General features: G+C 41.3%; 1 protein-coding gene across 1 annotated transcript in view; it reads right to left on the bottom strand.

The window, feature by feature from the left end:
* Positions 1–17585, bottom strand: part of ACAP3 (ArfGAP with coiled-coil, ankyrin repeat and PH domains 3) — a 167164-nt gene that overhangs the window by 56698 nt on the left and 92881 nt on the right. The window contains exon 5 of the mRNA XM_063436445.1: positions 4930–4988. Coding sequence (XP_063292515.1) covers positions 4930–4988 — 59 coding nt within the window. The remainder of the gene's footprint in view (positions 1–4929; positions 4989–17585) is intronic.

Consider the following 17585-nt stretch of genomic DNA (forward strand, 5'->3'; position numbering starts at 1 on the left):
TCGCGAGACCCGCGGCTGTGAGAGCGTTGCCACGGGTTACCATGGCAACGCTCCGCACAGGCGAGTCTCGCGAGAGTTGAAGCTGAGAGAGCTGGAGAAGAACGCCGCGTGTGATGGCCCCTGTATGCAGCGGCTGCTACCCTCCACCGGACCACCAGGCGATCTCCCCCCTCCCTGACAAGGTAAGAAGCAGGGAGGGGGGAGAGTAAAGTAAAAAAAACATAAAAACAAAGGTTAAAAAGCAAATGCATCCCCTCCCCATCATCCAGCACACACACACACATAATCCAGCACACACACACATAATCCAGTACACACACACACACATAATCCAGTACACACACACACACACACATAATCCAGCACACACACACACATAATCCAGTACACACACACACACACACACACATAATCCAGTACACACACACACACACACACACACATAATCCAGTACACACACACATAATCCAGTACACACACACACACACATAATCCAGCACACACACACATAATCCAGCACACACACACACATAATCCAGCACACACACACACACAATCCAGCACACACACACACACAATCCAGCACACACACACACACAATCCAGCACACACACACACACACAATCCAGCACACACACACACACATAATCCAGCACACACACACACACATAATCCAGCACACACACACAATCCAGCACACACACACATAATCCAGCACACACACACACACATAATCCAGCACACACACACACACATAATCCAGCACACACACACACAATCCAGTACACACACACACACATAATCCAGTACACACACACACACATAATCCAGTACACACACACACACACATAATCCAGTACACACACACACACATAATCCAGTACACACACACACATAATCCAGTACACACACATAATCCAGCACACACACACATAATCCAGCACACACACACATAATCCAGCACACACACACACACACATAATCCAGCACACACACACACAATCCAGCACACACACACACATAATCCAGCGCACACACACACACAATCCAGCACACACACACACACAATCCAGCACACACACACACACAATCCAGCACACACACACACACACATAATCCAGCGCACACACACACACACACACAATCCAGCACACACACACACAATCCAGCACACACACACACACACACACATAATCCAGCACACACACACACATAATCCAGCACACACACACACACATAATCCAGCACACACACACACACATAATCCAGCACACACACACACACACACATAATCCAGCACACACACACACATAATCCAGCACACACACGCATCATCCAGCACACACACACACATAATCCAGCACACACACACACATAATCCAGCACACACACACACATAATCCAGCACACACACACACATAATCCAGCACACACACACACATAATCCAGCACACACATAATCCAGCACACACATAATCCAGCACACACACACATAATCCAGCACACACACACACACACACACATAATCCAGCACACACACACACTGCACTTACTACAAACACACTACATTCATTATACACACTCTACACTCATTACAAACACACTAAATTCACTGTACACACTGCACTCACTACACACTCTGCATTCATTATACACACTCTGCATTCATTATACACACTCTGCATTCATTATACACACTCTGCATTCATTATACACACTCTGCATTCACCACACACACACTACATACACTGCATTCATTATACACACTCTGCACTCACTACAAACACACTACATTCACTATACACACTCTGCATTCATTATATAGACTCTGCACTCACTGCACACTACATTCACTATACACACTCTGCATTCGCTACAAACAAACTACATACACTGCATTCACTATACACACTCTGCATTCACTACACACTACATTCACTATACACACTCTGCATTCACTATACACACTCTGCATTCACTACAAACACACTACATACACTGCATTCATTATACGCACTCTGCACTCACTACAAACACACTGCATTCATTATACACACTTTGCACTCACTACAAATACACTGCATTCATTATACACACTCTGCACTCACTACAAACACACTACATGTATTATTCACACTGCAATCACTAAAAAAACACTCTACACTCACTACAAACACACTGCATTCATTATACACACTCTGTACTCACTAGAAACACACTGCATTCATTAAACACACTCTGCACTCACTACAAACACACTGCATTCATTATACACACTCTGCACTCACTACAAACACACTACATTCATTATACACACTGCACTCACTACAAACACACTACATTCATTATACACACTCTGCACTCACTACAAACACACTACATTCATTATACACACTCTGCACTCATTACAAAAACACTACATTCACTATACACACTTTGCACTCACTACAAACACACTACATTCACTATACACACTTTGCACTCACTACACACTACATTCATTATACACACTGCATTCACTACACACACTACATTCATTATACACACTCTGCACTCACTACAAACACACTAGATTTATTATTCACACTGCAATCACTAAAAAAACACTCTACACTCACTACAAACACACTACATTCATTATACACACTCTACACTTACTACAAACACACTACATTCATTATACACACTCTACACGTACTACAAACACACTACATTCATTATACACACTCTACACTTACTACAAACACACTACATTCATTATACACAATCTACACTTACTACAAACACACTACATTCATTGTACACACACTGCACTCACAACAAACACATTACATTCATTATACACACTCTGCACTCACTACAAACACACTAAATTTATTATACACACTGCACTCACTACAAACACACTACATTCATTATACACACTGCACTGAATACAAACACACTACATTCATTATCCATACTCTGCATTCACTACAAACACACTACATTCATTATACACACTGCACTGACTACAAACACACTACATTCATTATCCATACTCTGCATTCACTACAAACACACTACATTAATAATACACATCCTGCACTGCACTATATGCATAGGAGTGTAATATTTTTTTTTTAGGGGGGGGGAGGCGGAATCTTGGGTGAGTTCCCACACTTTTTTCCCCAGGACTTGACCCCTGTTATGCTCTTATTTGGTATTCCAAAATAAAGAATACCAAATAAGAGCATAATGAGGAAAACACCAGGATCCTGGCTACAAAAGGGTCTGGACAACCCCTGAATGGTCCAAAGAAGCATACTAAGAGAGTCATATGATGGTATGACTCCAACTTTGTGAGTGAAACTACTACTATTTACCTTAAATATTGTTTACTATAGAATAGACATACTACGCTATTTTGTGTATACCATTGTGTTTTACAGATTATTCAAGGTTTAAGCGGCTCCACCTATTGTTTTGTATGTATACTTATTTTTTTAAGTTTTTATGGTGGTGTAGGGGATACCACATTTTATGTGTATTTAGAGCTGCTCACCTTCTTTCTCCCACTGTATGTTCAATTTCCTTTCAGCGATGGCTATACATTACACCTCACTTCCTATAGCAGCAATGGCTATACATTACACCTCACTTCCTATAGCAGCGATGACGATACATTATCCCTCACTTCCTATAGCAGCGATGGCTATACATTATACCTCACTTCCTATAGCAGCGATGGCTATACATTATACCTCACTTCCTATAGCATCGATGGCTATACATTATACCTCACTTCCTATAGCAGCGATGGCTATACATTATACCTCACTTCCTATAGCAGCGATGGCTATACATTATACCTCACTTCCTATAGCAGCGATGGCTATACATTATACCTCACTTCCTATAGCAGCGATGGCTATACATTATACCTCACTTCCTATAGCAGCGATGGCTATACATTAAACCTCACTTCCTATAGCAGCGATGGCTATACATTAAACCTCACTTCCTATAGCAGCGATGGCTATACATTATCCCTCACTTCCTATAGCAGCGATGGCTATACATTATACCTCACTTCCTATAGCAGCGATGGCTATACATTAAACCTCACTTCCTATAGCAGCGATGGCTATACATTATCCCTCACTTCCTATAGCAGCGATGGCTATACATTACACCTCACTTCCTATAGCAGCGATGGCTATACATTATACCTCACTTCCTATAGCAGCGATGGCTATACATTATACCTCACTTCCTATAGCAACGATGGCTATACATTATCCCTCACTTCCTATAGCAACGATGGCTATACATTAAACCTCACTTCCTATAGCAGCGATGGCTATACATTATACCTCACTTCCTATAGCAGCGAAGATTATACATTATACCTCACTTCCTATAGCAACGATGGCTATACATTATCCCTCACTTCCTATAGCAGCGATGGCTATACATTAAACCTCACTTCCTATAGCAGCGATGGCTATACATTATACCTCACTTCCTATAGCAGCGAAGATTATACATTATACCTCACTTCCTATAGCAACGATGGCTATACATTATACCTCACTTCCTATAGCAACGATGGCTATACATTATACCTCACTTCCTATAGCAACGATGGCTATACATTATCCCTCACTTCCTATAGCAACGATGGCTATACATTATCCCTCACTTCCTATAGCAACGATGGCTATACATTAAACCTCACTTCCTATAGCAGCGATGGCTATACATTATACCTCACTTCCTATAGCAGCGAAGATTATACATTATACCTCACTTCCTATAGCAACGATGGCTATACATTACACCTCACTTCCTGTAGCAGCAACGGTTATACAATGAGTTCGTTTATTTCTATGTTTTTGCAGAGATTAAGAAAACAGGTGGAAAATAAAAAGAAATTATAATACTCACTCTTTAACAAAGATATGCAATTGCTGTCTCACCGACCGCTGTGCCTGATCAAAAAGGATCTGGGAAAAGAAAAATAGAAACCAATTTAATTACTAAAAGACATTAAATTCTATTAGGTTTCAGCAGTTTTCAACATTTAGCAGCTCTTAATGAGTCTATTAGCAGCTTCTAACATCATCCTGACCCTGCGTTATCAGTACAATAATTATTTCTAACTTATTCTATTATTTATTGTAGAAAGTTTTAGCAAGTGCCACTCAATAAAATATCTGTTTTATTGTTCTATGCCTATAGCGGAGTATTAGGAGAGTTCTTTAAGTAAACAGTGATAGCATAGCAGACAAAAGAAGAGTAAGGCAACGATAACAAAAAAAACAAACACCACAACAATATATTTCAGGAACGAAAACAAAAAAAAAGCCGTATCCTACTCCTATTGATGAAAATACTGATCAACGACTATATAATTATATTATATTTATGAAATCCTGCCACTTTCATCACCACCCAACAATCCAAGTGGTGTAACTGTAGGAGTTTAATGATGGTCAAAATGTCCAAATCTCCGGAACTGGGTAACATTCCATCCACAGCAGATACATCTTTAGCAAGTGGTCTAGTGGAGGGGAGTAGAATCCCGTCTCCATTAATGGATGTGACTATACACTAGTCTTCATGAGACTGGAGCTCAAATATGAAGTAGGGAGAGAGATCTGTCCTAATGCAGACACCTCCTGCTCCCCCAGCTGGATGCCCTTGGAAGGTCAGTAAGTTCAGGGCTTGGTATGAATTTTCCATCCTTCCATGAAGCATTTCCTCCTATACTAAATCATTAAGCGCTCTCTCCAAGGGTCCTCTAAACCGTCCACTTTGGTACTAGTGATAGATGGAAAACATTGTGTTCGGATAGAATTGTGCTGGTTTCTCCAGCACAGATGCTTTGATTTCTATATTCAGTTGTACAATGATATATAAAAGGTGATGTGATGTTGAGGGGAAAATACATTAGGCAAAAAAAGCTTATTCACTAGAGTGAGAATTATCAATTAATTCAAAGTGGATTTACTTTTTTACCCTTGTTTTAATTTGTATTGGTTTTTCAATTAGGACATGGGAACAGTCCAATAAATTGCATCAATATTCAAGGGTAGGTAAGCACTTACATGTCGGCCATCAAATTGGGCTTTTGATACGAACAAAGAAAATAAGTAAACTCCCAAAATATACATTAGTACCATAGAGAGTGAGGGAGGGAGGAGTGGGTCGGGGATTTCTAGTGACATGCTGTACATAGTTTTGCTGTAACCAGTACGTGCATAGTTAACATTTTAGCAGGTCCTTGTAGTGTGTCTGAGAAGATATCCAAAAGAAACGTCTCGCGGTTGAGATCCAATGTTATACTGGTTAGTTGAATTTCAAATTTAAGGCCAAAGCATAGTTGACTTGGAAAAAAAAATTTCACTGGCTAATTTAGCCTTAAAGGGACACTCTCGGCACCCAGGCCACTTCAGCTCATTGAAGTTATCTGGGTGCAATGTCCCAGCCCCCCTTAGCCCTGCAATGTAAATTATTGCAGTTCCAGAGAAGCTGCAATAATTAAATTGCAGGACTAAGACTTCCTCTGGTGGCTGTCAATCAGACAGCCACTAGAGGCATTCCCTGCTTGCTAGGTGACTTTTGGTTAACTGACCCTCTGCATGAGGACATCCAGCATCAGTTATCTCCCCATAGGAAAGCATTGCAGCAATGCTCTCCTATGGGGAGGTTCTAAGGGGCTCGCCATTCGGCGCTGGTTTTGGGTGAGTACAGAAAGGGTTTATTAACCCTTTCTGAACTGGAGGGAGGGGGGCACGAGGGAAGAGAGAGGGCCAGAGAAAACAGCTTTGAATTCCTTACACTATAGTATCCCTTTAAATGTAAAAAATACACTTGGAGTTCACTTTGAATTCCTGACAATTCCCACTTCAGTGAATAAGCCGATATAGTGGATCATTGAGAACTCTGAGATGACTAGTAAACAGACTTGTTTCTGGCAGCGTACGAAATACACAGAGACATTGAAAAAGACCGAATTAAAGTCGAAACCAATCTGCGCTCTACTTTTATAGAGGCCGAATTTATTTTCCCACAAGGATGATACTAAGTCTATTTGTTTTTATCTTATTTTGTTAATAGATCTATTGATTTGATTTTGCTGCCGACATCCACTTCATTGCGGATCCCTCATTCTGAGCTGTCCACAGGTGGTTTCTACCTGCCCAATAGGGCACCATTGGGCGTTTTATACAGAGCCTGGCATGGCTCTGAAACGTGTGAGTGTATTAATTTACCATTACCATACTCCGTTTGCCATATAGTACACAGTACGTGTTGCATATTTTTGTCTCTATAGGTGCTACATCTGAATTATACCAGAACTTGTAATACTTTTGTCATAAGTATATTTATATTTAAAACACTATTTAGGGTGTACCCAACACTGTGATTTATCACTTTGTGTTTGTTTAGATTATTAACGTATGAAATATATATACTGTTGGGTAGCACTTTTGTTATGTGCTGCCTGACTGCAAGAAGAAATGATAACTTTACAGAAAAATTATTACAAATAGATAAATGAAAAATACTTTGGCATATTATTTAAAATATACTGATCTAAATGACAACATCTAATTCACTTTCTATATTTTTCTCAAATTTTCCTTTTAAATATTCTACATATTATATTCTACATAGTATTACAAATTTGTGAAACGTGATTGGGATATCCAAGATAGGTAACAAAATTCAAATGTGAACACATAAATGTAATAAGTTACATTACGCCGATATATGCATTGGAGTAATATTAAAATATATACTTTTTTTTTTTTTTTTTTACATTACACAGAAAAAACACATATGCAGGTACATTTCCATACAGTAAGTATTGTGACATTGAGAAAGGTTTTGTGATCCGATAAGGCAAAAATTAAAAAGCTTTAAAGGGATAACCTAAGCACCATAACCACTACAAATATGTACTTACAAAACTGACACATCTATTGCAGAAGGAGTACTTTCACTTTAGATATATCAGAGAAGAAGATCTGGACAGTGGGCGCCTGGGGAACCCAGATAAATGTCAAACTTATCAAAAACTTTTTGACTACTTATACTGGGACAGTGCCAGAAAACAGCACCAGGGGACTCTGAGCACCATAACCACTATGATTACAGTGTCCAGACTGATCTTGAGGCAAAGCCAGTAGTATACACCATGCAGGTGAACACCATATCAAAAGTTGCGCTTCTACTTTCAGACAGCAGAGGGTAGCAGATATGCATGTTTAAATCTAGTGTACTTATAAAGGATGAAGTAATCAATGCATAATAACAGACATAGCTATCAAATAAAGGTATCTTATAACAGGTTACTCACTAACACTAATGCCAAGCAAAGTTTGAGCCAGAGAGGGATGCAGGCACACAGAACAGTCTTCCGGAAGACAAGGTAGAAAGACAGGTTTAAGAGAAGGGTAGGTGGCATTGCTGCCCTGAGTAGGTAAGAAGAATGGACACTGCAGTTTTGCATAGGGAATTTTAGAGTGTAAGCTTTTTGGGAAAGCGACTGAGCACCCAATACCATCTGTTAACCAGAGACCAAAAGAGAGAGTATGAGAATGCTGTTTGACTTGCTGAGCAGGACCAAAACTAAAAAAAAAAATAGACAAAACTGCCACTCAGTTGTGTATCTTGATTATAAAGCTACCCACGGATTGCACACATGCTTGATGATACTTGCCTTATCCTGTTTGTGAAACATTTAATGGCATGGCACAGAACTGCAAGATCTGCAGTTGATCTAAGGACATTTATATGAAATACATGTTTCAGGGCTGCCCTTTAACCATTCCAGGTTCAAACTATACATTTTTCATTGGCCTTCCTATATAACCCCAATCGGACAACGGTATCCCAGAGCAATGGGGAATTTAATTTCCGACTTTGATTGTTTTGAAGCGAATATCTACTTGAGATGGGGTACCTTAAGTAATTGAAGATATGCAGTCAAATAAAACACTGTACATTTAAAAGTGATGAATAATTAATTGGCTACAAAAATTTGTTTTTTTTTGGGGGGGGGGAGGGGGCAAAGAGGGGTGTTATTAAAAACTGAAAACAGATATTTCTGTAAAGATATGCTATGCAATAATACACACAATGATGTAAAGTTGTTTTAACCATGACAATATTCCTTTTACACTATACAAGACACTGATGGCACTCAAAGGGTTACATGGATTTGTAGGTCCCTATTTTATTCCCACACAATGACAAAGGCACACAGAGGATGTCGCCAGATCTCAGAGGAGCTTTTTTTCTTTCAGCGATCTGGTTGACTCGTTCCAGATACATCCGTAATAAGGTCCAATTAATTGAATTAACCCGATGACAAGCACACCAAAAGAACAAAAAAAACTCAACAATGCCAAAAAGACACGTATAACCAGCACATGATGTATCTGTAGACAGTTCATACATTAATATTTATTCATGGAGCACTATTCCTGCTCTATAGATCACGAAGGGTGTGTTTCAGTTTCTACCTGCAGGGGTGTCTTGGGAGAAAAAAAAACAGGTTCATTTTCTGGATCTTGGATATCTAGGCGTGCATGCAGACCGCACAAATCCATCGCAGTTCCATGAGTCATCAGTATGAAGTTCTTGCTCTACCAAGACAGGGATAGGCTTAGTTTGAATGGTTACTGTATGTGCCCATCCAAGAATGGGAACATAGAAAGAATGCTTGCAATGTGCTGTGATGTAAGATCCCTTTGTGAAAGACTATCTCACATGATGGAAGGCACTGTATGAACGTTCTTCTACATCTAGACACATGTCCAAGCAGGCTCAGCGCAACAGGAAATAAACCAAAAAGTGGGTTATAGATTTAGACAGATTACCAGGAAGAAAATCAGTTGCCAACATCTTTTATCCAGATCAAAATAACTAATAAAGAGAAAAAGAAAAAAAACTGCAGTAGAATAAAAATTTTAAAAAAACATAGCATGCTGAAGTCAATATAGCTAATTTCAGAGAAAAAGTCCTTAAAATACATGGGGGTTATTTACTAAAAAGTGATCTGCAGTTTATGGAAATCTAAATTCCAACATTGAAGCAAAAATAAACCAATCTGTGTCTGTAGCCAAGTTTGAGATTATTATTTTTTTTTAATTCTGTTTCAACTTCACTGTTGGACTACTACCCTGGCCTTAAATTTGAAATTCACTTTGAATTCTCACTTTGACAAATAACACGGATAGTGTATATTGTTAGAAAACATTGTGATCAATTTCCCCTGTACTTTTAGCCTTTGGGCCTTTTGACTAAATAGTAAATTCAAATGAAGTAAAAGTGTATTGCAAAAATAGTCATGCTGTGTCTGTTTGTAACAGAGTTAGAGAATTGTTCCAATTTAACTCTTTTGGTGTGAATTTTGTAGTTCAGTTTTCAATTCATCGTTTAGTGAATAAAACCTTTTGTGTGATATTACCCATCTTTCCTATTCCCAATGATGGCTAAACCTGGCACCAGGAGTGTTTGTGAACTAGATTTCCAATCAAACTTAGCCTGCCTTTACAATGCGACCTGATAACGGACAACGCAAGTAAAAAGTTAACAAGAAATTATGGTGACTACATTTTCAAATGGCAGTTAAAGGGTTTGTTTAATAGGCTTAAGGGTCACCCAGATATCAGAACATGGAAATAAACTGCAGAAACATTAATGGACAAAGCATGTGCTTATGATCTGACATCAGCAGACCCATCTACATCAAGATTGGCTGACGCATGTTTTTCGATGGTAAGATAACATGGACTTTGAACCTAGTCCACCACCAATGTTCTTTCTAACTTGTGTGTGCTGGCAATACTTGTGAAAACATAATCGCAAAATGGCAATACTTTAACTATAGCAGCATAGAGTCTGAGATTTTAATATTTTTTATAAATCCACAGTTTTTGCCTTAATCGACTATTTTTTTTTTGTTTTCTACGCACAATTTGGTGTTTATGGAATGTCATCGGTCAGTGACTGGCATATAAGCTAACATCAATAAATATTTATTTTTTTCTGTTTTCTTTTTTATTAAGTTATTTATCAATAAAAATAACAATTTTATAAATATACATACATTTACATAATGAGTGTGACAAAATACATATAAACAGAAGACAAATTCCAAATATAGCCATAAAAACCCATTTTGTATGTCCTCATATAGCAAACCATAGACTGGCTTTATAGTGTGTCGGTAGCTTGTCTTATATGATAACTATGGGTGATATTGTATTATTTGCATTTATGGCATTCTATGGTTAAATTACATTCATACAAGGCGTGTCCAACTTCCGGCACGGACGGTCGCATGGAGTAGGAGCTCCGTACTAACCTGGGCCGAACGAGCAACCAAGTATTCCTTTACCTACACAAATAGACCCAAAACCGAGTGGGACAGTCTATAGGAGTGCTATGTCGCCCTCTAAGCAGACGAAACTAACGGACGCGGTCCGTCAGCACAGAAAGGAACGGCAGAAGCAGGCCCAAGATGGCGCCGTTAGCAGAGCCCAGTCTCCTGTGACAGACAACAACTCAGAGGCGTTTTCACAAAACGCAACAGACGAAAGCCAGGTAACTAAAGGTTACCTGAAACTTATGCTCATGGACTTAAGAGCAACGATCAAAGACGACTTCACAACCATTGTGTCTGGCATCCACCAAGAATTAGAAGAATTGGGGGACCGCACAGATCAAGTCGAAAGGAAAACTGATGATCTCTGCACAGCTCATAATACCTTATCTGATAAGGTTCAGAAGCTGGAGGAGGAAAATGTGAAGCTTTGGCAAAAAATGGCGGATATGGAGGACCGTTCCCGCCGGAACAATGTGAGATTCCGTGGGGTCCCAGAAACCGTTACAACTGACCAGCTTCCCACCTACATTAAAACCCTAAGCTCCACACTGGTGCCCGGCCTACAAGACGTTAATTGGGAGCTAGACAGAGCCCACCGCATCCCAAAACCATCCAGGTTGGCAGCAGAAGTGCCGCGCGATATCATTGCTCGCTTCCATTATTTTAAAGCCAAAGAAGCACTCCTTAAGGCGGCCAGATCAACTCCGTCGCTGCCGGAGCCCTTCAACGCAATCTCGATATATGCTGACCTTTCAGCATTAACAATGGCAAGAAGGAAGGAATTCTCCACCATCACCAAAACCCTGCGGAACCACGAGCAAGCTTATAGATGGGGTTTCCCCACCAAACTCCTGGTGTGGAGAAACAACAAACTCCATGTTATAGATGATCCGATGGAAGGATTGACCACGCTCACTAAATGGGGCTTATGGAATGTACAAGACCAGGCCTCTACATCGGTAGCTGTCACACCTCCGCCGAAGAAGATCAGGCCAGACTGGCAGATGGCGGGCCTCCCACCCCGCTAATCGAAAGTTGAAGATGGCGGCTTTCTCTCCTATCACCTTAGGACAAACTAACAGTGCTACGAGGAACCTACCCAACTGACTGTGACCTGATCGGATCGCCAAAAGAACTATCGCTTATTTGCCACCCGATGGTCCTAAGCTCTTTCAGCATACTTACTTTATCATAATGGACTTGGCTGATGTCACCGGACGACGAGACTGGTATTTATGTGGGGACTTAACTTAGTACAGTAGACCACGTTAAACAAAAAAAAAAAAAAAAACACACAAAAAAAGGGATAAATACAAAATACAAAAAAAAAAAAAAACGAAGGAAAAATGGTACCCATAATTCTTATCAGTCCCCATCATGCTTTAGTCCAGTGCCCGTATTTAATATAACACCTTACTGCGCCATCTGTTTAGTAGATTTACACTTACTCCGGCGCTAGTTTTCAAGAAACTATAACACATGCATTGGGTATGGAGGCCCTTACACATTTGGTTAGTCCACGTTCAGCTTGGGCTGTATCCTTCTCTGCACACTGTTGTTGTAATGGGACTTAGCCTATCATTGTAAGCCCAGGTTACTGTGATCTACCAATATTTGTCACATTCACTCACGATATCATAAATCCCAACCCAGATAGCTGCCACAATATGACCCTACGCATCTAACGTCAACTAACTACATTTTCAAGAGACTTCAACTCACTTGTTGGTTACAGAGGTTTCTATCTAATGGTTACTTCAAGTTTAACTGGAGTTGTACTTTTTTGCACACTGATATTTGTTATGTGGTTAGTATATGACTGTATGCTTATTTTATTGTGATATCGCCAACTATACCTTCCACTGATTTCTCATGCTACTCCAAATCCCATCCCAGATCCCTACCGCTGTATATCCTTAGGTAAAACATAGCCTTTCTGAAGTAGTAGAACTGATGGTGGCTAAATCAGGCCTCTCAAACCGTATAATGTATACAAACAAATGAGTAAAAAAAAAAAAAAAAGGCGAGCAAAATGGTTTACTACATTTCACAACTGATAATCAATGGTCCCTCGGAGTGGCACTATATCGGTTCCCAACTTATATTCATATTTCCTTGGGAAATCGTTGTTAGAGAAGCTGCTGCCATCTAAGACAAGCCCCTCGGTAATCACAATCACTACCAACAATGCGGCTCAACGACAACTATTTGGCCCGGGTGCGGATCCGCTCCGCACGACCCCCAAACGGGACTCTCAATGGATAAGGAGCGAGTAGTCTCCCCATTGTATCCCTTGTCATTCTCTCTGGTTCGAGAGACGTTGTATATACCTAATTTTTTTACTCTCTGTTCTACCCTGGTTAATCTTTCCGCCCCTATCCAGTCAGCGCTGATCTCCTATATCTTCGTAAAGCCTTGCCATGTGCCCAGACATCTTCAAATGTCTATTGACTGGCTGGCTCTCCCAATGATCACACCCCTGTATGGATATAGACTCACCTTTATTAAGCCACCCAGAATATTTTTAACCCACTAATGGCTTGTCAGTTTAAATGTCTATCTATGAACGTGAATGGCCTGAATAGCCCATACAAAAGGAGTGTAGCGATCAAAGATATGCTCAAATCTAAGGCAGCAATAATATGTCTCCAGGAGACACATATGTGCACTAGGAACCCTCCTCCTTTCCTACCCTCCAGGTATCCTCAAGTATACCACGCTCTATCGCCAAATAAAACTAGAGGTGTGGCCATTTTGTTCCATATGGACTGGGTTTTCCAATTAAATAACTCTTACGTGGATGTACAAGGCAGACTCCTCATAGTGGTGGGCACACTGAACGGAATGCAACTTACGATTGCATCCATCTATGCACCCAATAACCTCCAAACTTCCTTCATAAAAAAATCATTAAACAAAATAAGCAAAATACGGGTGGGCCATACCATAATCTGCGGGGACCTGAACTGCACCCTAGACCCAAAATTAGACATTAAAAGAATTGAAGGCAAGAATCCACTCCAACAAGCCAACACTATGAGCTATCACCTTAATACCCTATTGCACAGACATGATCTCTATGATACGTGGCGCACCCTATACCCAGAGGAGGAAAACTACACCTATTACTCACGGGTCCACCACACATATTCCCGCATAGATATGTGCTGGGTAGACAAGGGCACCCTTACGAACCTTGTGGAGGTGCAGATAGGAGACAGAACTTGGTCGGACCATGCCCCAGTAATTGTTACGTTCAGGGCCATGTACCCGGCCCGTGGGCGGAGTGCGTGGCGCCTGAACGAGTCTCTTATCAAGGACGAGACCACTGCCTCCACACTGAGTAAATGCATTGAATCGTTCTATGAAATCCATGAAAATGACCCCTCGCGCACTGACACTAAATGGCTAGCACTCAAAGCAGTATTGAGGGGGCGATTAATCCAAGCCGGTTCGATACACAAGCGAAAGGTACAGAATGAAACTGACAAACTACTCACACACCTCAAGACATTAGATAAAGACAACAAAGTAAGGCCAACCAAAAAACTCTCCCAACAAATTGAAAAGACAAGAGAAAAGTTACACGCGTTGTCTCTAATAACATTAGAAAGACAGCTACGCAAGCTGAAACTTTCCCATTATATGCACGGTAATAAGGCGGGTAAAATGCTTGCTAGACGCCTAAAATCCCAATATGTACAATCCAAACTCCCCTTCATGACATCAGCCACGGGGGCAAAACTATTCAACCCACAAGATATAGTGAATGAACTAGCTAAATTTTACAATAAGCTTTACAACCTTACACAAGACACTAGCCTCCACCAGCCGCTAGAGGCGGAGATTGACATCTTCTTGGAAGAGGCGAACTTACCTTGCCTGTCTGCACACCATAGCGCTAAACTGTCGGCCAGCTTCACTGAAGATGAAGTGCGATCCGCAATTCTCAAACTTCCCAAACACAAGGCTCCTGGCCCTGATGGGTTCCCCAATTGCTTTTACACCACATTCGAATCTCTTCTAACTCCGCACCTTACGAACCTCTTTAATTTTTTTAGGGAATCAGGGTCCATTCCGGAGGAGATGCTGCTAGCCCATATTGTTACGCTCCCCAAACCTGGTAAACCCCCCACCGAATGTGCCAACCTGAGGCCGATTTCGCTGCTCAATGCGGACGTCAAATTGTACGCCAAATTACTAGCCACGCGTTTACAACCCATCCTGAAAGACTTAGTCTCCCCAGAACAGGCAGGTTTCGTTCCAAACAGGCAACCGGGGGACAACACTCGCCACTTCCTAAACTTAATCACTTGGGCCAAAACCACCAACCAAATAGGCATGCTTTTAGCGTTAGACGCGGAAAAAGCGTTTGACCGCTTAAATTGGACGTATATGCAGGCGGTATTGTCACACATGGGTATCCCCCCAGTCTTCCTGAAATGTATTATGGCCTTATACTCTAATCCTGCTGCCAAAATATTCAACTCTGGCTTTCTGTCACAGCCTTTCCGAATTACCAACGGCTCTAGACAAGGGTGCCCCCTGTCCCCCTTAATATTTATCCTATGCATGGAACCCCTGATCAGACATATTAAGAATATCCATGCAATTAGAGGACTAGACACGCCGCTGGGGGTCCAAAAGATAGCCCTCTTTGCGGATGATGTTCTTCTTTTTTTAACATACCCGGAGACAACGTTGCCAGTCCTGCTAACACTGCTGGAGAGGTATGGGAGGATGTCCTACTACAAGAACAATGCCAAAAAGACGCAGGCGTTAGCGATAGGGCTCCCACATGCCACCATAACACAGCTGAAATCAGAATATCCCTTTGATTGGCGATCAACTTCCATTTCGTATTTGGGCATTAAACTACCCATATCACACGCAGCGATAATAAAGGAAAACCATTTACCACTTATTAACAGACTAGACCAACAACTTAAAAAATGGGAAGACAAGGAGATCTCGTGGCTGGGGCGAATCCACACTATTAAAATGATGATATTACCTCACATACTATATCTTTTTCGCACCCTCCCTATCACAATCCCTAACCCCATTTTACATAAATTTCAGGCCACAATTAATGCACACATTTGGAAGCGAAAACCGCCGAGGATAGCACAAAACTCATTGTGGCGATCTTTTACTAAAGGCGGATTAGGCATTCCCAACATAAAACTTTACTACAAAGCATCAATATTGGCACAGGGTCTCACGATCCTCGAGTGTGCATCTCCTCCGTTATGGCTAGCGCTGGAAAACGCATGTATGCCCATGAACACGATCCCTCTTACCCTTTGGGCGGGCACTAAGCTCACTAAGCTCCCCACCTCAAAATCCTTATTACCAGTCACGAAAACCCTGCTCCATACATGGAAGCAGACTACCCCACGGTTTCTCAGGGAAAACGACTTACTTATGGCCGCGCCGTTACAGGCTCTGACGGCCCGGACTTCGAACCTCCAGGTTGACCCGTGGCTGAGGCATGGGGTCCAATATGTTCGCTCCCTCCTGACGCCCCAAGGCATCAAACCATTTCCGGAATTAGCTAGAGAATACCAACTACCATCCCGAGAATTGTTCCCTTACCTAAGGATTAGAAATATCACACTGGAGTGCGGACTCCGACTCAAACAGCCAGCCTCCCTACCGCCGTTTATTCAAAAATGTATGGGGAAACTACCGAAGGTTAAATTATCTATGTGTTATCATGCACTGCTATCCCAAAACATACAAACAAAACCCTCATACATGACAAAGTGGGAAATAGATATAGGGAACTGCTTCCCGATAGACACATGGTACCATGCCCAAAAGAAAACAAAACAGGCCTCCCGTAGCCTCTCCCATTGGGAATCATATTGCAAATTGACTATGCGCTGGTATTTGGTTCCATCCAAGCTAGCTCACATATACCCAGGGTCGGATAACATGTGTTGGCGGTGTCAGAACCAGGTGGGTACCCTTTACCATATTTTCTGGTCTTGCCCAAAGATCTCCACACTATGGGGTGACGTGGCGTCATTCCTACGCAATCACTTAGGGATTGAGGAGCCTATGAGGCCTGAAAGCTTTCTGTTACACATCCTCCCGAACACCATCCCTGCAGACGAACTCTATCTGATGATCCACTGCTTGTTGGCAACTAAGACTGCTATAGCCCATAAATGGAAGTCCACACAGACGCCTA

This window comes from Pelobates fuscus, chromosome 11, assembly GCF_036172605.1.
Source record: "Pelobates fuscus isolate aPelFus1 chromosome 11, aPelFus1.pri, whole genome shotgun sequence".
In the NCBI taxonomy this organism is placed as follows: domain Eukaryota; kingdom Metazoa; phylum Chordata; class Amphibia; order Anura; family Pelobatidae; genus Pelobates; species Pelobates fuscus.